Source organism: Erythrolamprus reginae, chromosome 5, assembly GCF_031021105.1.
Source record: "Erythrolamprus reginae isolate rEryReg1 chromosome 5, rEryReg1.hap1, whole genome shotgun sequence".
Classification (NCBI taxonomy): Eukaryota; Metazoa; Chordata; class Lepidosauria; order Squamata; family Dipsadidae; genus Erythrolamprus; species Erythrolamprus reginae.
Window position 1 is genome coordinate 32,310,438 of NC_091954.1, and position 21,747 is coordinate 32,332,184.

Here is a 21,747-nt window from a genome sequence, read left to right on the forward strand (position 1 = left end):
GTGTTGTCAAAGACATTATGTCACACCTAATAATCATCATATTCCTTCATATGTAAAATCTGATTCTGGAGATTTCATCTCACTGCAACTGAGCAGGTACATTTCATCCTGCCCCTTCATCCTGCTCTTTACAAGACTAGGTTCTGCTTTTCCTGTGTTACTTGTTAGCATTTTGTCATTTTCATTTAGCAAGTGATTCTTTTACCTTTTGGGAAGCTCTTGTTATCAATTCATTGGTTTTTGCATCCTTCATCAATATTAACTCATTTGGAGCTATAGCTTTGCTGAAAACATCTCCGTAATTCTGGGCTGAATGAATGTGTTTATTTGAAATATGTGCAAACCATATAGCTACCATATAAACTGAGCTCCTTTGCTTTAAAAAATGAAGCAGATGGGCATTGAATTGATTTAGTCGTAGTAAATTGCTTAGAAAATTCTTTCACAAATCCCTTTGGCCCAATCTTTGGCACCTCTGGAAGCCTGAATTTTCCGGCAGTTGGAGAGCTAATGCAGTTATGATTTTATTATGTTAGGGCTTTAATATGTTAATATATTTTTAAAATTCTTTATTAATATAGTCTATGGAAGTTCATTTATGTTGCAATATAAACTTAAAAATATAATTGAAATACAACATGCATTAATATTTGTATGCTCTTTTAGAATTAAAGTTTTTAGACTTACTAGATTTCCCCATACATTTTGCATGTCTAAAAATCTTATCTTTACCTTTTTGAAACTTGTTGTTAATGAAATTATGCAATAGTCAATAAACCAATAACTTCAAAACATGCCAATATGAATTATCACTGGCTCTTTCTTTGACCTATGCAGGGTTTTGACTTAATTCATTGTAACGATCTACTCAGATTAAATCATGCTCAACTTTTGTCTTAACTCTATTTAATAAGTTTGGAAGTCTGCACTTATGTATTTCCACACAGGCTAACAACTTTAAAATTGAAATAATATGGGAGTCATTAATTCTATTAATGATAAAAGTATAACATGTGCATTACATGTGTAGAGATCACTTATCTCGCAGTAATGTTCATTATTAATTATCTTAGTTTCACTGTGCATTCATTGAATTTTATTTTGACTAAAATTTATTTATTTATTTATTTTAATTGTCAATTTTGAACATTCATAATCAAATCAATAAATTGGATCCAGATTTGGATAATTAATTTTGAGTTTGTTTATAATCTTCCAAATGTTTTTGTTTCTTACAGGAACTAAGTGATCTGCAGCGTGATCCACCTGCACACTGTTCAGCTGGACCTGTTGGAGATGACTGTAAGCTCTTTATAGTTGGCACAATAGTTTATATATTTATAATGGATAATATCGTTAAACACTTAATAAGATAAATAATATTTTGTGTTTTTCAGTGTTTCATTGGCAAGCAACTATTATGGGACCTGTAAGTATGCAATTTTTATAACTGAGTTCAATTTATTTTGTTTACTTCATTAATAATGTAATTAGGTTTAATGAAACTAATTTAATTGATGTATGAAAGCCTAAATCTTAATGTATATGGTTTAGGTTTAGCATAGAGTGATTTGTGAATAAAGTCGGTGAATAAATCTTGCTTAGCTCTAAATAGGAATAGGAATAGTAGAGGAATGAAGTGTTGCATCCATTCTGCACTCCAGCGCCCCCCTCCCCCAATTGCCACTTACTTGTTATCAAATTGTAGGCAGTCCTGGACATGCATAATATTAGGTTGGCCTCTAATAAAACTCATATCATCTGGGATGTGATCCTGGATGAGTGGAGCAGCTTAGTAGATCCATCTCAGCAAATAAGAAAATGCAAATTAATACTACATTCTAGGAAGTTGCTATGTGGCTTGTAATGTATTCTGGGGTTTGAGAAGCTACATTTTATACTCCGTTTTCCTAAATATCTTTAACAATTAAATAGAAGAAACACAAAATATATGTTGACTCTTTTTAATATACAGTACTGTGCAAAAATGTTACGTGGTTATGTATAAATGCTGTAAATTAAGAATGCTTTCAGAAATAGAAATGTTAATGGGTTATTTCGAACAATAACAAAATGGATTTGTAGTATTGTATATGGTACCATAAATCAGTGTTTCCCAACATTTTTTGAGCCGCGGCACATTATTCATATTTTCAAAATTCTGGGGAACACTGAAGGGGGGGGGAGCGGGGGGGCTAAAGAAAAGTTTGGACAAAAAAAAATCTCTTCCTCCATTTCACTCTATTTCTCCCTCCCTCTTTCTCTCTCTTCCTTCCTTCCCTTCTTTCTCTTTCTCCATCCCTCTTCCTTTCTTCCTCTCTTTTTTGCTCTCTTTCTCTCTCCCTCCTTCCCCCCTCTCTTTCTCTCTCTCTCTTGCTTTCTTTCCCTCTCTTTCTCTTGCTTTCTTTCTCTCTCATTCTCTCTCCTCTCCTTTCTCTCTCTCTCTCTTTCTCTCTCGTTCACCATGCCAGCAACAGAGAGAAAAAGAAAGAGAGAGAGAGAGAGAGCCGGAGAGAGAATGGAGGGCGCCGTTGTCTTCGCCTCCGCCCGCCGGCTCTGCAGCTAAGAGGCAGCAGCCATCAGCCCCCTCGCCCTACCAGACGTCCCCAGCGCCCGGCCACGCGCCGCCTCCCATTAGCCCGGCCGACTTTTCCCTGCTGCCGTTTTCTCTTCATGGCGCAAAGCCACACAGTCCCGGACTCCCGGATCGCTCACTTCTCCGGTCAGCAAAGCCATCTGCCCAGGAAAGCCCCGGGCCGGGCAGCCGGCTTGCTGGCCGGAGAAGCGAGCGATCCGGGAGTCCGGGACTGTGTGGCTTTGCGCCATGAAGAGAAAACGGCAGCAGGGAAAAGTCGGCCGGGCTAACGGGAGGCGGCGCGTGGCCGGGCGCTGGGGACGTCTGGGAGGGCGAGGGGGTTGATGGTTGCTGCCTCTTAGTTGCAGAGCCGGCGGGCGGAGGCGAAGACAACGGCGCCCTCCATTCTCTCTCCGGCGGCGGAGGAGAGGGGGCAGATCGCGCCCCAAGACAGGAGGCGGCAGCGGCGAGTGGGCGGATCGGGCGGGCAATGGGGCAGGGCAGAGAAGCCAGGGGCGCGTTTGGCCAGAGGCACCGTGGGGAGGCAGGGGCGGCCGCGGCTCCCTTTACTCCTACTGCTGCACCTCCCCGCCCCTGCCTCCTTTTTCCCGCCTTCCTTCTTTGGGGCCCAGCAGGAGAGCGCCGGAAACAGCTGCATCGGGCAGCAGCCGAGGGACAGCTGCGAGTGGGAGCTCCAGGTCGGAGGCACTGGCGGTCCGGCACTGGCAGCGCCCCACCCAGCTGGAGCTTCCAAAGACTTCGCGGCACACCTGGTCGTGTCTCGTGGCACACTAGTGTGCCGCGGCACAGCGGTTGGGAAACGCTGCCATAAATAAGTAACTAATTGTAATTATCCTTAATCCAAAGTAGAAAAAGGAAACACATAAAACTAAATAGATTATGTTCTAGATCCATGATGGCAAACCTATGGCATATGCCAGAGGGCACGCAGAGCCCTCTCTATGGGTACACGTGCCATTGACAACTGCTCTTCTGGTTTCCAGCATGTGCATGTGTGTGTTAGTCAGAAGGTCTTCGCACATGCCGGAAAACCAGAAACCTGAAGACCACATGGTCTTCGGATTTCTGTTGCTCCAGCACATTCACGTTCCGGTTTGACCATTCGGTGCCAAAAAGGTTCGCCATCACTGTTCTAGATCTTCAGTGTGAAAATGAAATGGGAGTAGAAGATGCAAAAGGAAACAAAAGAGCTGAACTCTCTTCAGTCTACAATATGTTGATTTAAAAAATACTCATCTGCCTTATTTCTGGTTAGAACTGATAGAGAATTTACTCCAAGGAAATGAGGAACAGCAAGGTATAATAATATTGAAGTAGAAATGAGGAGAGCCAAATTTAAATATATCTTCAGCCTTGGAGAAACAAGATCTTTCATAACATAGTACCAGAAATATTCCCTTAGGCCAGGCTAATTCAGAAGGGGATGCTGTGTACATTAATTTATTATTTTAGAGGCTTATGATATTGCATAATTGTTTTCAAACACTATTTTATTTATAATGCATCTTGCTACTTTGTTCCTGGATCTAAACAGAACAAGATTAGTTCAATCATACATTTATTTTTGTTCGTACTTTTTATTTCTACATGCATGACTTCATGATTGTAAGCAGCTCTTATTGATTAGAAATGCACTTTAAATATTTGAAGAATTTATTCATTGTTTTACCATGTTGACAGACCTTAATTGTTCTCCACTTTCTGGTTCAGATCTATAATGATACAGTTTGTATGGCCATAGAATTCTCAATTCAGTCCATAATAATATAATAATTAATAATAATAATAATTTATTAGATTTGTATGCTGCCCCTCTCCGCAGACTTGGGGCGGCTCACAACAATAATAATAACAATGTGACAATGTAACAAATCTAATATCTAAAAAACATCTAAAAACCCGTTATTTAAAACCATACAACGCAAGCATACCATACATCAAACTATATAAGCCTGGGGAGATATCTCAATTCCCCCATGCCTGGTGATACAGGTGGGTCTTAAGCATTTATGAAAGACAAGGAGGGTGGGGGCAATTCTGATCTCTGGGGGGAGTTGATTCCAGATGGCCGGGGCTGCCACAGAGAAGGCTCTTCTCCTGGGGCCCACCAGACGACATTGTTTAGTTGAGGGGACCCGCAGAAAGCCAACTCTGGGACCTTATCAGCCGCTGGGATTCGTGCGGCAGAAGATGGTTCCGAGGTATTCTGGTCCGATGCCATGTATAGGTCATTACCAACACTTTGAATTGCGACTGGAAACTGATCGGCAGCCAATGCAAGCCATGGAGTGTTGCGAGATGTGGGTGAATCTAAGTAACCCCACGATAGCTCTTGCTGCCGCATTCTGCACGATCTGGAGTTTCGGAACACTTTTCAAAGGTAGCTCCATGTAGAGAGCGTTGCAGTAGTCGAACCTTGAGGTGATGAGGGCATGAGCGACTGTGAGCAATGACTTCCTGTCCAAATCGGGCTGCAACTGGTGCACCAGGCAAACCTGTGCAAACTCCCTCCTCGCCACAGCTGAAAGATGATGTTCCAATGTTAGCTGTGGATCGAGGAGGACGCCCAAGTTGCAGACCCTCTCCGAGGGGGGCAATAATTCCCCCCCCCCAGGGTAATGGACGGACAGGTGGAATTGTCGTTGGGAGGCAAAATCCACAGCCACTCCGAATTGTCACGGTTGAGTTTGAGCCTGTTGGCACCCATCCAGACCCTAACAGCCTCCAGGCACTGGCACATCACTTCCACTGCTTCGCCGAGTGGACACGGGGTGGAAATGAACAACTGGGTTTCATCAGCGTACTGATGTCAACTCACCCTATGTCCTTGGATGATCTCACCCAACGGTTTCATGTAAATATTAAATAGCAGGGGGGAGAGGATCAACCCCTGAGGAACTCCACAGGGGTCGAACCTAGGGGTCGACCTCTGACCCTCCACTAACACTGACTGAGGCCAACTGGAGAGGTAGAAGTGCCCCCCACTCCCAACCCTTCCAGTCAGTGCAGAAGGATACCATGGTCGATGGTATCGAAAGCTGCTGAGAGGTCAAGGAGCACCAGGATAGAGGATAAACGCCTATCCCGGGCCTGCCAGAGATCATCCATCAGTGCAACCAAAGCAGTTTCTGTGCTGTAGCCGGGCCTGAATCCTGACTGTTGAGAGCCTAGATAATCGGCTTCTTCAAAGGACCGCTGGAGCTGGAGCAACAACACTTCCTCAACAACCTTAAGGGAAGGTTGGAGACTGGATGGTAGTTATTGAGTATGTCTGGGTGCAGGGAAGGCTTCTTGAGTGGACATAGTCAAGTATTATTTGAAGAAATAAATAACCAAGATTTTCTGCAGGCTTGAATGAAAATTGGCTAAAAAAAATGACAGCAGCCTACAATCTACACTCCAAATTAAGTAGTAATTTCATGCAAATGATGGAAAACTTTATCTTTTTATTTTGTTTGTTTTCCAGCCTGACAGTGCTTATCAAGGGGGAGTCTTTTTTCTTACAGTCCATTTTCCAACAGACTATCCATTCAAACCACCAAAGGTAAACAATTTAAAAAATGCCGCTTGTTCATTTTAATATCAGGGCTTGGTGTTATGTTCTGATGGGGAAATTTACTGGATATAGATATTTTATTAAAATAAGAATAGAATAAACAAATAAGAGGACAGAACATTTTGAGACACACAGAATTCAGAACACAAATTCATTTGCAACATTTTAAATCTGACATGGTGACTTTAGCCGTTCCTGTGCTTTTTAAAAAAAATTCATGTTAAATGTATGTTTTTTACAAGAGACTCAAATTGATAAAAATTTGAGGTCCTAGAGCAGTGATTTTCAACCTTTATTGAGCCGCGGCACATTTTTTACATTTACAAAATCCTGGGGCACACTACCAACCAAAATGACACAAAATAACACTCTAAGACACTCTCCTCTCTTTTCCCATCCCTGCCTTCTCCCCCCCTTGTGTGTATGTGTGTGTGTGTATACTCTTGAACCATTTCTTTCTTTCTTTCTTTCTTTCTCTTTCTCTCTTTCTCTCTCTCTCTTTCTCTCACTTTCTCTTGCTGTCTCTCTCTCTTGCTTCTCTCACTCTCTTTCTCTATCTTTCTTTCTCTTGCTTTCTTTCTCTTTCTCTCTCTTTCTCTCTTGCTGTTTCTCTCCTCTCTCGCTGTCTCTCTCACCTTCTCTCTCTCTTGCTATCTTTCTCTCTTTCTTGCTTTCTCTCTCTCTTTCTCTCTTTCTCTCTCCCCCCTCTCTCCCTCTCGCTATCTCTTTCTCTCCCTTGCTATCTCTCTTTCTCTCTCTTTCTCGTACACCACACTGCAGCAGCAGCATTGGGCAGTATCTGTGGGGCGGCAGCAGGGCGGTCAGCTGTGAGGTGGATCTCCGGAAGGGAGGCACTAATGGCGGCGGCTGGACGTGTTGCTAGACACCGTACATGCTGGCGTTGGGCGTGGGGCCAGAGCCTCTGTCCTGGCCCAGCCAGCGGGCCAATGCCAGCCCCGCAGTGCTGGCATGTACGGCGTCCAGCAACATGTCCAGCTGCCGCCGTCGGTGCCTCCGTTCGGGAGCTCCGCCTCACAGCTGACTGCCCTGCCGCCGCCCCACGGCTACTGCCCAATGCTGCTGCTGCTGTGGTATGGTGTACACTGTTGCCAATCACTCGCAGTAGCCGCCGTGTGGTTACTGCCCGGTGCCGCTGCTGTTAGCACCCTCCCGCCGGGCCCCAAAGCTCATCTGCTGCCGCCGCCTGGGAAGCTCCAGCCGGGCAAGGTGCTGCAGCTGCCGGAAAACTTGGAAGGCGTGAAGAAGGAGGCTCAGCTTCCAGTCTCGCAACTTTTTGCTCTTCGCATCCTCAGCTGAGCTTCCTTCTTTGCGGCATACCTGACCATGACTCGCGGCACACTAGTGTGCCGTGGCATACTGGTTGGGAAACACTGTCCTAGAGAATAAGAAACAGATCCTGCTATCTTGTGATCAGCTTTTCTACCCTCTCATTTAAAAGGATGCAGATTACCAGCTGTCCTTCCATTCTCCACTATCCTGTCAGAGCTGAAGAAGCTTCTTGGATGAGAAGCAAAATGTCTTCAAAAGAAAAACAAGAAAATCCAGTTGCCTCCTGAAAAAAGCACCTTGGGATACCCTCACATTTGTTTGCCAGTTTGCATTTTAGAGGAAACCTAATGGTCAATCTGTTATTTAAGGTTAAGTTAGATCTTGGTGTTAGATTGTTACTTAACCTTAAGTAACAGATTGTGATCTAGAATAGGAATTTTATGTATAGTGGTGCTATGTCAAGACTGGGATATCCAAAGCTTCAGACACCTTTGTGGAGTTCACATGCACTCTTACCACCCTACCTCTCAGGTCTGTGCTGTGGTGCTCTTTGTCCCTTATGGCATTTTAAAAAATCTCTGCAATCATAGCTAGCCTTTTTTCCCTTTTTCTAAAGAAATTCTATGAGGCAGGAATGTATGCATTGATCTGAATGTTTTGGCTGAACTTACATCTCGTGGCACTATTGCTAATATAATGTGATTTTAATGTTTCCATGGCCTTGGAAATTATTTTGATAACATGCCTTTAGTAGAAAGCTATATAAAGATCCTAGGAACGGCTTAAAGCTCCAATCATTTTACATGGTGGTGTCTTTTACCCAGATAATTTGGTTATAACTGTTGTATTAACAAAAGAGTGAAGAAAAAGTGTTGGATTCATTCCCTGCCATTTTACCCAAATGTATGAAAAAAATACCTTGTTTCATTATAATCAGCTATACATATTCTACATCTGAAAGCAATTTATTCATAAATTACAATTAACACCATGTCTTTAATCCATTGAGTAACTAGGGACATAAATCTATCTTGATGTTGATAAATTACCCACCATGAATTTCAGTATACAAGTATACAACAAGAATACGGACATCCAAAAATATTAATTAAAATATTAATATCACAAAATCAAATTAATACCCATACTGATTTCTTCTTAGAACATAATTTTAAGACATTTTAAAAATGTGAATTTGAATAAATTCATTCATTTTTCCAGACCTAATAACTCCTAAGTGATACTATATTTTTGGAGTGTAAGACACATCCCCCCCTCCAAAGAAGGTAGAAATGTTGGTGCGTCTTATACATCAAATACAGCCATTTTTGGCTTCCCAAAGCTCTGCCCAATCATTTTTGTGAGAAATTAGCCCGGTTCTTGCACAAAAGGTTTCAGAGGCCTACAAAGTGCTCCTGGGGGCTGGGGAAAAACACCTATTTTTGCGGGGAAATGGGCAAAGAATGGACATTTTTGTCTTTCCCCAGCCCCTAGGAACACTCTGCAGGTCTTCCAAACCCTCTGCGCATCCCATTTTTGCAAATAATGGGCCATTTTTTGTAAAAATGGGGTGTTTTTGCCTTCCTCCAACCTCCAGGTCTATTTTTGCAAAAAAATAGGATGCGTAGAGGGTTTGGGAGGCCTGTAGAGTGCTCTTGGGGGAAGGCAAATAGGTTATTTTTGTCAAAAACGGGCCCATTTCTGTAAAAAATGGGGTTCACAAGACTATTTGTTGTTAATACAACAATTATAACCAAATGATCTGGGAGGCTTGCAGAGTGCTCCTGGAGCCGGGGAGGACAAAACCTTTTCTTTCCTTTATTTACCTCTTTGAAATTTTGGCGCATCTTTTAGTCCGGTGTGTCTTATAGTCCAAAAAATACAGTAATTGGGAATTGCCAGAGTTAGTAATAAAGTGGGTGGCTGTATAAATGTTTTAAATTAATAATTTTCATCACTTATTATATCTTAGGTCTGAAAAAATGAATGTGTTTTATGAAAACATGACCATAATCAAATTTGGGCATGAGGATAGCTCTGTCCTTCCAAATAGAGGTTGAGTTATTAGATATACTAGCATATGTAATGACTGACAAACTTTCTAAAAAGCCATCCAACAAATAGTCTTATTTGTTGATTTAGCATGGTATGGCTTTTTACTGGGATTTTTCTTTGAAAAATGTCTGATGAAGTTATCTATTATATGTGGTACAAGCAATTGAATTTTATTTTGCACTCTTGCAGATTGCATTCACTACAAAAATATATCATCCCAACATAAATAGCAATGGAAGTATTTGTCTTGATATCCTGAGGTCACAGTGGTCACCAGCACTGACTGTATCTAAAGGTAAATCTATTTGTGAAGCATACCAACAGCATACTGTTTTATATGCATATTGTATAAAGTTTATATTCTGTGAGGATCCCCTAAGTGAGATAATTAAACAACCAAGCCTGAATTCATTACTGTGTATTGGGCATAAGACCATTGCTGTTGTCTTGAGGGGAGATTTTAAACTATGATCAAAGTTTGTGACTGTAGGGATCAGATTAGAGCTTTCAGAGGAAAGAAACTTTCATAGTCTAAGAGAGGTCTTCTGGAAACTTCACTTAAGACAGTAAAATTCATTGTAAAAAGATTGAGCATAAAGTAATTTTAAAACATCAGTTGTGTGTTTTAATAAAATTTGTTAGTTGGACCAGATTCCTGATTTTTTTTGGCAGCAAAATTCAGTATTTGACATTAAGATGATGATGATGATAACAACAACAACAATAGATGGAAATAACAATTGAAATTATCAGTAAACGAGTGAGAAAAATAAAGAACTGGACATCACCTGGCAGTGATGAACTGCATGGATTTGGGCTCAAATATCTGACCAGTCTGCATGAAAAAATGGTCCAACAATTGAATGAGATACTGCAAAAAGGAAGCATGAATGAAAGGTTGACAACTGGGAGCAAACCAGCAAAAGGAGCAGGGCCAGAAAACTAAAGGCCAATAACATTTTTACTATTGACTGCATTATGGCTGACAGAATTCAAGATTATCTTGAGGAAAAGATAAGTGCACTAGCGTGCCTCCTGCCCCTGTCCTATTGTCTCTCCTATATCGCATATATCATATCTACTATCCTTATATCTTTTCTCCTATTATCTTACTGATATATTTTATTCCTATATTTCCACTTCTATTCTTTATCTAATATATTTACTCCAGTATATCCTCTATAACCTTCATTGTGTATTATTGTGCATTGGACAAAATAAATAAATAAAATAAAATAAATAGAATTATATCTTACTATGTGAACAGAAAGGCAACAAACGAAAAAGCAGGGGAACAAACATCAGTTTTAATTGACAAAATGATTGTGGAGAACTGAAAAAACTGAAAAACTAATCTTCACACAATGTGGATTGACTATAAAAAGCTTTTGACTCACTCCCACACAGTTGGATCATCAGGTGCCTAGACCATTGGGATCTGCAAAAATGTTGCCACCTTCATTGAAAACATGACAAAGCACCGGAAAACTGAGCTTTTTGTTGGAAATGAAAACTATGGATTTGTCAATATCAAAAGAGAAATTTTTCAAGGAAGTCTCATTATCACCATTCATCATTGCCATGATTCCCTTGTCAACAATCTTACAAAAAACAAACCTTGGTTATCAAACATCCAAGAAATCTAATAAAATTTCACATCTGCTGTACATGGATGACCTGAAGCTGTATGGAAAAACTGAAACTGAAATCTATAGCCCTCCACCTCTTCCTCCCGCCTCCCTCCCAGCCTCTCAACCGGCCGACAGCTCCCCGGCATTCTCCTTCCTCTGCCGCCACCGGCGCTCAGCTCCTCCTCTTCTCAGAAGATGATAGGTGGCCGGGGTTCGGAGGCTGGGAGAGTGGGGGGGATTCCCCTCTGCCTGCTGCCGCCCCCTCCCCTTTCCAAAGAGCGCCAGGGTGGACTTCAACTCCCAGAGTTCCTCAGCCAGCCAACCTCACTTTAAGACTTTGTGGACTTCAACTCCCAGAGTTCCTCAGCCAGCTTTGCTGAGTCAGAGCCCTCCTCCCCTCCCCCTCCCACCCACCGCTGTGTTTGAGCGAACACTGAACCTGAACACGGACTTTTTAAAAAGTCCGGGTTCGGGTTCAATATGCCGAAGACCGCAAAGTTCTGCATGGACCCGAAGTATGCAAGTTTGGTTCGCCCAATACTAGTAATTGGCACACCTAGTGCTGTACCAAAAGACCTCATCCAGCAAACAATAAACATTGACAAAATCATGATTTGTCAGTTGCAAAAGGCCCCGGTACTTGGAACTGCGTGTATCATATGAAAATACATCACAGTCTTAGACACTTGGAATTGTTCGACTTGTGATATTGTGATACGAAATCCAGCATATAAATCTCATTTGCTGTGTATTACTGGTTTTTGTGAATAAAATAATAATATAAAGGGATTTAACAAATAGTTTCTGAAATTTCCAAATAATCTTTGATGCCAGAAGCAATAGGAGAAACTAGAGATAGAGGAATACTGATCCATGTAATTTGTTCTAGGTTCTGAGTGATTAGTTGGAATAAACATTAATTAGGAAAATCTAACTGAGAGACAAAGCCATAAGATATGGTAGTTTACATAGCTGGGCAAAATTCTGCTATGTTAGAAATATAAATTTATATTTGGATAACTAAGGACTACATGTTAAATGGTATTTTACAATCTGAAAAGCAACACTTTACTCCTTAATCTTAACTTTACTCATTTTGTGAACCATTCTCTAGTGGTGATGTCACCTACATGCTTCAGAACCAAATTATTGAGTTTCTAGAAAGTACAGTGGAGTTATTTTGGTGGCAGTAGTTTAAGGTTTTATTAAACAATGTAGATTTAGATCTCCTGTATTAAGAATTAAAAATAATAGAATTCTGCACAATTTTGTTTTATTCCTCTGTAACTGTCACATTGTTTTGAATCAAAAGTTACCCATATTCTTTACAAAGAAACAACTTAATTGACTGGAGCAATTATACAGTTATTTAAAATCTGCACAACTTTTCAAGTGCCTCCAGATAAGAGCCCTGTGTTGTATAGTGAGTGCATGGAAAGAATTGAGACAAGACTGCCTTCAATTTAAATACCTTTTGCCTATGGAAACCTAACTTCAAATTGCCACACATATACTGTTAGAATTTCCCCCCCAACTTCATTACCATGAATTTTAGCTGGTTCGGGTATTTTTAAATAAATACTTAAAGTATTGTAAGTATTAAAGTATCTTAAATACTTAAGATATTATAAAACACTTCTTAATGGCCAGATATGTGCTTTAAAGAAAAATCAGCTCAGAAGAGGGGAACTGGTTTCATTAGAAGTGTAATGTCATTTATATTTCTCAAACTGCTATGCTTAGGCAGTTTTAAAAATATTTTGGAAAGGGAGGCACTCTAGTCAAAAGGAGATACAGAAAATTAGTTGCATTTTTAAAGATACTAACTCCTGTATTAGTGTTTTATTCCTAAAAATAAAAGGATTGCCAAAATTAGTTTTGTGGTAAACTCTATTTTTATTGAAAAGAAGTAAAATGTTTCCCTAAAGCATGTTATAGCCTAATATATACTATATATTTGATGTCTATTTATGCACATTTATATATGGGACTTAAATTCTGATGGGGTTAACTTGCTGCCTTGTTTTTAAGCTTGGGAGTGGGATAAAAAGGAGAATGCTTATTTTGGTAATAGTTCTTTAAAAAAAGTAAAGACTGGGGATGTATTGAAATTGTATTGTACTTTCCCTTAGATTATATAAAAAAGGAAGCCAAATTTCTTTCAGAAATAGGAAGCACCTCTGGAATTGGATAGAGTTGCAATTATGTTAGAATTCCCAAATACAGTGGTACCTCAAGATACGAACCCCTCGTCTTACGAACAACTCGTGATACGAACCCGGGGTTCAGAAAAAATTTGCCTCTTCTTACGAACGTTTTTCGAGTTACGAACGCCAAACCCGAACTTCCGGGTTTGGCGTTCGGAGGCTCCTGGGAAGCCGCCTGGCTGTTTTAAAAGGTGACCGCCGGGCTGGGGGGCTTCCCAGCACCCCCCCGAACCCCGAACCCGGAAGTTCGACAAAAGTTCGGGGTTCGGGGGGGTGCTGGGAAGCCCCCCAGCCCGGCTGTCACCTTTTAAAATAGCCGCGCGGCTTTCTAGGAGCCTCCCAAAGCCGAACGCGGAAGTTCAGGTTTGGCGTTCAGCTGCGGGAGGCTCCTGGAAAGCCGCCCGGCTGTTTTAAAAGGTGACAGCCGGGCTGGGGGGCTTCCCAGCACCCCCCCAACCCCGAACCCGGAAGTTCGGCAAAAGTTCGGGGCTCGGGGGGGTGCTGGGAAGCCCCCCAGCCCGGCTGTGAAATGCCTCTTGTAGCAGCTGCTAGAGCCACCGGCATTTCACCTTCCCTCCCAGGCAAAAAGAAGCCGCGGAGAGGGGCACGCCTTCTGCCTGGGAAGTCCGGCCCCATCATCCCAGAATGCCGGCCTTTTTGCCTGGGAGGGAAAGTGAAATGCCGCTCGTAGCAGCTGCTAAAGCCGCCGGCATTTCACCTTCCCTCCCAGGCAAAAAGATGCCGAAAAGAGAGGGGCACGCCTTCCGCCTGGGAAGTCTGGCCCCATCATCCCAGAATGCCGGCCTTTTTGCCTGGGAGGGAAAGTGAAATGCCGGCGGCTCTAGCAGCTGCTACGAGCGGCATTTCACTTACCCTCCCAGGCAAAAAGATGCCGGGGAGAGGGGCACGCCTTCCGCCTGGGAAGTCCGGCCCCATCATCCCAGAATGCCGGCCTTTTTGCAAGGGAGGGAAAGTGAAATGCCGGCGGCTCTAGCAGCTGCTACAAGCGGCATTTCACTTTCCCTCCCAGGCAAAAAGATGCCAGGGAGAGGGGCACACCTTCCGCCTGGGAAGTCCGGCCCCATCATCCCAGAATGCCGGCCTTTTTGCAAGGGAGGGAAAGTGAAATGCCGCTCGTAGCAGCTGCTAGAGCCGGCGGCATTTCACCTTCCCTCCCAGGCAAAAAGAAGCCGCGGAGAGGGGCACGCCTTCCGCCTGGGAAGTCCGGCCCCATCATCCCAGAATGCCGGCCTTTTTGCCTGGGAGGGAAAGTGAAATGCCGCTCGTAGCAGCTGCTAGAGCCGCCGGCATTTCACCTTCCCTCCCAGGCAAAAAGAAGCTGCGCTGCTGCTCCAGTCGCCCGGTCCTCTCCTGCCTCCCGCGCCGATGTTCCCCACTGCGTCGGGGGCCACCAGCCCCGAATCGGACGCACCCTCGCCACTACCGCTGCCGCCGCGCCCACTGCCCGCCCCATCCTCGCTGGAGGTCTAGCCGGAGCCGGAGCCAGGTCCGCTCGGCTGCGCCTCCTCGCCCGCCGCCCAGCCTCCCAGGATGCTGACCTGCTACCTCGCGGCGCGCCCGCCGCTGGCCCGATCCTGCACCTCCTGCTTCCCCCCCCCCGCAGCCAAAAATACAAAGGCGGTCTGCCACTCCCGCGGAGCAATGGGAAGCTGAAGCCGCCGGCGGTTTCAGCCTCCCTTTGCTCCATGCTGCTCCGCCCTGCCTGTCTTTGTGTTTTTGGCTGGGGGGGGAGCAGGAGGACCTTCCTGACTCCCTCCCCCCAGCACTTCACCCAGGACAACAGGCAGGGCGAAGCAGCGTGGGGCAAAGGGAGGCTCAAGCCTCCTTTGGTGGTGGCGGCCGGCTTCCGGTTTTCTGAGTTTTGGGCTTGCACGCATTAATTGTTTTTCCATTGATTCCTATGGGAAACAATGTTTCGTCTTATGAACTTTTCACCTTACGAACCTCCTCCCGGCACCAATTAAGTTCGTATCTTGAGGTACCACTGTACAGTGGTACCTCGGTACTCGAACGCTTCCTTTCTCGTACATTTCGGATACCGAACAAAATTTTCGGCAAAAATTTGCTTCGGTATCTGAACAAAAATTCGGATACCGAACAGCCACAGAAAATTTTGTTTATTATCCGAAATGAGGGGACGGGGTGAGAAGGAATGGGAGTCGGAATCTGACACGCCCATTCTGGCCGCCCACTAAACAGCCTCCCAGTCGTGCTCCAAGCTGTAGGGAGTGGGGGGGGGGGCGCTGCAATACCGGCAGTTTCGGGGGAGCTCCTTTCCTTTAAGCAGTTACACCAACTTTCTCTTTCCCGAGAGTAGCAACGGCAGCAGAGGCTTTCCTTAGAATAACAGCAGCAGCGCCAGGAACGTGAGATGAGAAAGGGAAGCCTCTGACGTTCCCGGCGCTGCTGCTGCTCTAAGGAAAGCCTCTGCTGCCGTCGCTACTCTCGGGAAAGAGAAAGTTGGTGTAATTGCTTAAAGGGAAGACGAACCACTGAGGAAAGGAGCCCCCCCGAAACTGCCCCCCCCCCCAACTACAGCTTGGAGTGCTTAGACCTCATATCTTTATCCCATAGGAAATAAAGGAAATAGGGGCTGGAAACCAATTACAGTGATCCCCCGCTCTTTGCGAGGGTTCCGTTCCAGGACCCCCCGCAACGAGCGGGTTTTCGCGAAGTAGCGCTGCAGAAGTAAAAACACCATCTGCGCATGTGCAGATGGTGTTTTTACTTCCGCAGCGCTAGCGAGGAGCCGAAGGTTGGGGGCGGCGCGGGTGTTTTAAAACGTCCCCGCCGACATGGGGGGCTCGCTAGCACCCCCCTAACCCGGGTTGGGGGTTTGGGGGTGTGCTAGCGAGCCCCTCATGTCGGCGGGGATGTTTTAAAACACCCGCGCCACTTTCCAATGAGTCCCGAAGACAACGCGTTTGTCTTCGGGACTCATTGGAAAGTCGCGCGGGTGTTTTAAAACATCCCCGCCGACATGGGAGGCTCGCTAGCACACCCCCGAACCCCCAACCCGGGTTTGGGGGTGTGCTAGCGAGCCCCTCATGTCGGCGGGGATGTTTTAAAACACCCGCGCGACTTTCCAATGAGTCCCGAAGACAACGCGTTTGTCTTCGGGACTCATTGGAAAGTCGCGCGGGTGTTTTAAAACGTCCCCGCCGGCATGGGGGGCTTCCTAGCAGCCCCCCAAACCCGGGTTGGGGGTCCGGGGGGTGCTGGTAAGCCCCCCATGCCGGTGGCGACGTCGCGCCGCCCCAATCTTCGGCTCCTTGCTAGCGGGCAGGCAGGCGGCTCCTCGCTAGTGGGCAGGCAGGCGAGAGCTAGCGCCAGCGAACAGCTTGTCCGCGCTCGCTCTGGCCGCGAGAATGAACGGTGTGGGCGGGCGAAGGGCGGGCGGCAGCGAGGAGTTTGCGTGGGCGGTGGGGAAACTCCTTGCTGATGCCCGCTGCTCGCCCTCTCGCCAGCAAGAGGGGGAAGACCCAGGGAAGCCGCCCGGCAGCTGATCTGCCGGGCACCATCTACGCATGCGTGCCCATAGAAAAAAGGGCACGCATGGGCAGATGGTGTTTTGACTTCCGGGTTGAAAAATCGCGAATTACCCTGTTCGCAATGGTCGAGGACGCAATAACCGGGGGATCACTGTAAACCCATTTCCATTATTTCCTATGGGATAAATTAATTCGGTACTCGACCAAATCGGTTGTCAACCACACTTTTGGAACGGATTATGGTCGAATACCGAGGTACCACTGTATTAATGTGCAGGAGCTAATAAAGCTGAGGAGCAATAGTTTTATCAAATATTGGAAAACAGGAACTACTGAATTATAAAACACATGAAAAATGAGTAGCTATTTTTGAGGCCTAATTAGTATCTTACATCATTAAGACTCTTAATTGATTATTTTTACCTTCCCCTTTAGTGCTTTTGTCCATATGCTCTCTACTTTGTGACCCTAATCCAGATGACCCTTTAGTACCAGATATTGCACAAATCTACAAGTCAGACAAGGAAAAGTATGTATAAATATTATTTCAAAAATTGTAAGCCACTAGTTTATTTTTTCTGGGTTTTTTTTCCTCCTTGCACCCCAAAGACCTTGATGAAATGATTTTACTAGACATTTTTCCCCAATCACGTTACCTTTTGTTTTAAAACCGCTCTCATTGTTTTCAAGTCCAGTTTCCATTAATATATGTTCAGCATGTAACTTGAAGGGGAAAGGATACAGCCTTGCCATACATTTCTCATATTGATCTGAACTATGGCTTTAATTTAAATAGATACTCTGTCTTAAAACTATTGTCCATTATGCTTTGGAGTAGTGAGACAGTTTTATATGTGTTCTTAATCTAAAAAAGGAGATCGTATGTACACTTCAATTTACCAACTTTGGGAAAGGTTTCACATTATTAACTAGCTGGTTTATTAACTGTCCAAAGATAATAAATGGAGAAAAGACATGCTCGCACAACACAATGACAGTACTTCATGGCATTGATTGTATTCTTTAGTTATTACAGGAGTGACCATAATGTATTTCTTGAAATGTTGACCATATACCAGTGTGGTACTGCATACTTGCTGACGTGTGCCTGTAAAACTCCATCTTTAACAGAAAAAGTTGCTGTACAAATTTAATCTTTATAATACATGTTTTATATCTGAGCCAGCAATTTATATCTGGTTTTCCACCCCCTTGAGATCATCATTATGAGTCTGGGGGTTTTTCCCCATCCAATTTGCTATTTGTCCCTGAAAATCATCAACACATTTTGCATTCCAGCTGTTACAAATCAGTCCAGTTAAAATGGTTCCTCCAAAACACTTGATTTTTTAAATTCTATAATGATCAGATAGGCTGATACAAACCAATCTTGTACTCTTTAAATTTCTACAGTACCAAACAGATACATTTTTCTGGTAGAATAGAAGATCATGACTATTTAAGCCAGCTTTCTCAGTTGTGTGCTTTCAATGTGTGTTAGAATTGCACCTCCCAGACTCATCATGATTCTTTTCATGGGGATTATGGATGCTGCAATAGGACTGAAGGCAGCTTTTCTAAACACTTGTATCTTGTAGTTGATTGTGTTTGGAATGTGATAACAAAACTGTAAATCATAAGCTTGTATATTTACATTTTTTCTTGGACAGATATAACAGACATGCAAGAGAATGGACACAGAAATATGCAATGTAAACTTTGAAGACATTTTCTTATATACCAGAGTACTGTAAATTTTAGGGTTTTTCAAAATTAGAAGTAAATGGAGCACAGTTTACTGTTTTCAGTGTACCAAGAAGCCCTTTTTGATTTTTACCCATATAAGTGTGTTTCTGGAACAAGGAAATTTAACTACAAAAATTAACCTGAAGACTGTGATGAGAGTATTTATCCTTTCTGTATGCTTTGCAAAAGACATTATGTTTTTTAAAGATACTTGGACATCTGCATCTCCAGCCTACAAGATTCATAGTGCAGTTGTAGAGCAACCAAACTATTTTTGCTGAAAACTAGGTGATACATAATAAATATTCTGTGTCTTTGAGATGTCAGTCTTGTAAGTCTGTTTGAATGTCATTCTTTGTTAGCTCATTGTATAATTTGTATTTTTTTACTGTATAGACTATATTTTATTTACCATATATTTCAACTCATTTTAGACTTTCTGCACAGTATTGAAAAATACAACTTCAAGACTTCTAAAAACAAACTTTGCACTCTAATCTTCAGTATGCTGATTATGGGGAAACACATGGTTTTGATTTTGTTGCATACTTTTATTGCAATGTGAACTAATTGCACTGCTCTGTAGAAAAAAAATGTAACTAATTTTGTTCTATTCACAGCTGACTTTTTATCCCATATGGGCAATATAATCTCTGACATGTTAACAAAATTGACTTGAAGCTTTTCCGTATAAATAAAACATGTTTTTTACTACTTGTCTTGGCTGTTCTTTAAATCTAGCACATTCTTTACATGTGCATGCTCTGGAAAGATCAAAATATTGTTGAACATATAAACTACCATTGGAAATAACTGGCCTGTGTGTTTGAAAATGTTCCTGAGAGCATTATTGTAGCTTTTATACAAATTACTTCTTCATTGTATTCTATTGATCTAAGCAGATCAATCTTTTATCCAGTATAAATTAAGTACCTTTAAGCTTACAAACTAGTTTGGAAAATGTGCTTATGACAAAAACAGTCAATTTTAGAAAATCACAAATGCTTCTTTCCAACTGTATAACAATACGTATTTTGATCTGATATTTCTACACACAAACTAATGCTAAAGCCAGTACAGTATATGTATACTGCATGTTTGAGGAAAAACAGCCTTTGGTTACTTAAAGATAAGTGCATTTTTTAAATGTAGATTTTGAGGTACTAAAACAGTATGAAATGCATTTTAATTTGTAGATGAAATAATTCTAAAAAACAATTTAGCTAGTTTTTGCTGCCATAGATAAAAGTTAACCCTTAGTGCTTTGTGACCCCAAAAAGTATTCAAACAAAAACCCATAATTGCAATGCATCAAAATGTGGCAAATATCCCAGAGGCTATTTTTCTGTTTACTTGGCTTTACTCATAATCTTTTTAGCATTTTAATCTCCACATTTTTGCATCATGCTATCTGCCTATGAAAAAGTCTTTACTGAGAAATTTATGCATAATAATCAGCTAGGCTTTTGTTTGTTTGTTTTGTTTTACCTCAGTACAATCTAAAGATGGAAGCTTTATAAGACAGCACTGAAACTTCATTGCATTAGTGTCATTGCTTATTGTGAAACAGGCCATCTCCGCAAATAGACAATACATGTTTCCATGTAGTAAATGAATCCTTCGCTATACTTGAAAATAAAAAGGGGGGGGGGATGCCACTGCTTGTGAAGCTATTAACATTCTGTCATCAGCATTTAAAAATGGTGGTAAAAGATCCTGACTTTCCATATTTTATCTGTATAGTATTAGATGTTTAAAATAGGTTGCTCCCAGAATATCCCATATCTCTTCTTATAATAGGCTCTGTGAAATTTGGTAGTTTGATTTGCATGGCTGTTAAGTGAAAGAGTGTTTAATCTGCTTTACTGAAATTATATGAAAGATGGTTTGAAATTACTTAGATATTATGCTTTGAAGTATATTAATCAGAGAAATTTACTAACCATAATGCAAAATCTTCAGGCTGAGCAAAAAGTGCAAATGAGGTTGCTGCACATTCTTCATGGAGTTCTTTCTATGAAGTATCATTTAAGTATCACAAATGTCTTCAGTTGACAAAACTGAAGTTCAGAAACTGGTTTCACCAACTGAACTTCCAGTCTAAACCTTAACAGCAACTTCTTTAAGCAGACATCTGGACCAGAGATTCAAAGTTAACAATAATGTGTTTAAAATTTTGTGTAATTTTCTGGAAATTGGCCATTTTTTGTTTTTAAGTGAATCATGATGGTTGGTTTTATCACCCACCCCCATCTCAATATTTGCTCAGTCCTGGTGCATCCATTATGGTGGCATAAATGTGTCTGAATTTCAGTCCCTCCACCAAATGCCAGTTTATACTATACAGTGCCTTAGTGAGGGCACTAACTGAGCCATCCCATTTTCTGTATAATCCTCACTTGGCATTATTGGTATGACTAAAGCAAAGGATCTCTGTATCAGTGAAATTCTTAAAATGTAATCTTTAGTCATTCTAGTTAATGTTAAATAAGGTGTGCTTTCTAGCTACTTCTGATGTGGTATTTTTCTTCCTGAAGATGTCAGCTGGGGCTTGAATGGAAATAAAATTTTGATTTGAACTTGAAATTTGTAAAGTTGTATTTTTAACCCCGCAGTTTCACCTTTATGAATGGGAAAAAAGTGGTGGCAGTAGTCCAAATGTCAGTAACAAGGTTGGTTATTATAATATACTAATGCAGTAGGGCTGCTTTGAGAAATGTATACAGTAAAGGCTCCTATAATCCCCAGAAACATTGAAAGAATCCTGTGTCCATTTCTTGAGCTTAATTCATGGAAATAGATTTATGCCCCTTGCGTTAAAGAACTAGAAACATAAAGGTACAGAGGCAAACTTAATATTCTATTGTTAATTTACCATTATTAGATTTTTTAAAAAACATAGTAAATTTTACAATTGAGTACAGGACTAGGATGCCCAAGCGGGGGAAAAATTCGCCAAAAATGAAAGAGCTCAAGCTGTTGAAACACACCATCTACTATGCGGAGTTTCATTTGTCACATGCATACACCACTCGGTCCTGGAAGGGCTCTGAGCGGCTTGGCACGCATAGCCTTCTACCGCCCCTAGCCTCACCCGCCCTCCATTCCCCTCGTGCTACCGCTTTCAGACGGTAGCACGTACGCGCTATCCTTT

The 21,747-nt window shown here is 42.5% G+C and overlaps 1 protein-coding gene across 2 annotated transcripts in view; it reads left to right on the top strand.

Annotated features, from left to right (window-relative positions):
• Nucleotides 1-19,307, top strand: part of UBE2D1 (ubiquitin conjugating enzyme E2 D1) — a 56,251-nt gene extending 36,944 nt beyond the window's left edge. For both annotated transcript variants that reach the window (XM_070752290.1, XM_070752289.1), the window contains 6 exons: nt 1,239-1,302; nt 1,398-1,429; nt 6,063-6,140; nt 9,687-9,792; nt 17,283-17,376; nt 18,518-19,307. In XM_070752290.1, coding sequence (XP_070608391.1) covers nt 1,239-1,302; nt 1,398-1,429; nt 6,063-6,140; nt 9,687-9,792; nt 17,283-17,376; nt 18,518-18,563 — 420 coding nt within the window. In that variant the 3' untranslated portion in view covers nt 18,564-19,307. The remainder of the gene's footprint in view (nt 1-1,238; nt 1,303-1,397; nt 1,430-6,062; nt 6,141-9,686; nt 9,793-17,282; nt 17,377-18,517) is intronic.
• Nucleotides 19,308-21,747: the final 2,440 nt, after the last annotated feature.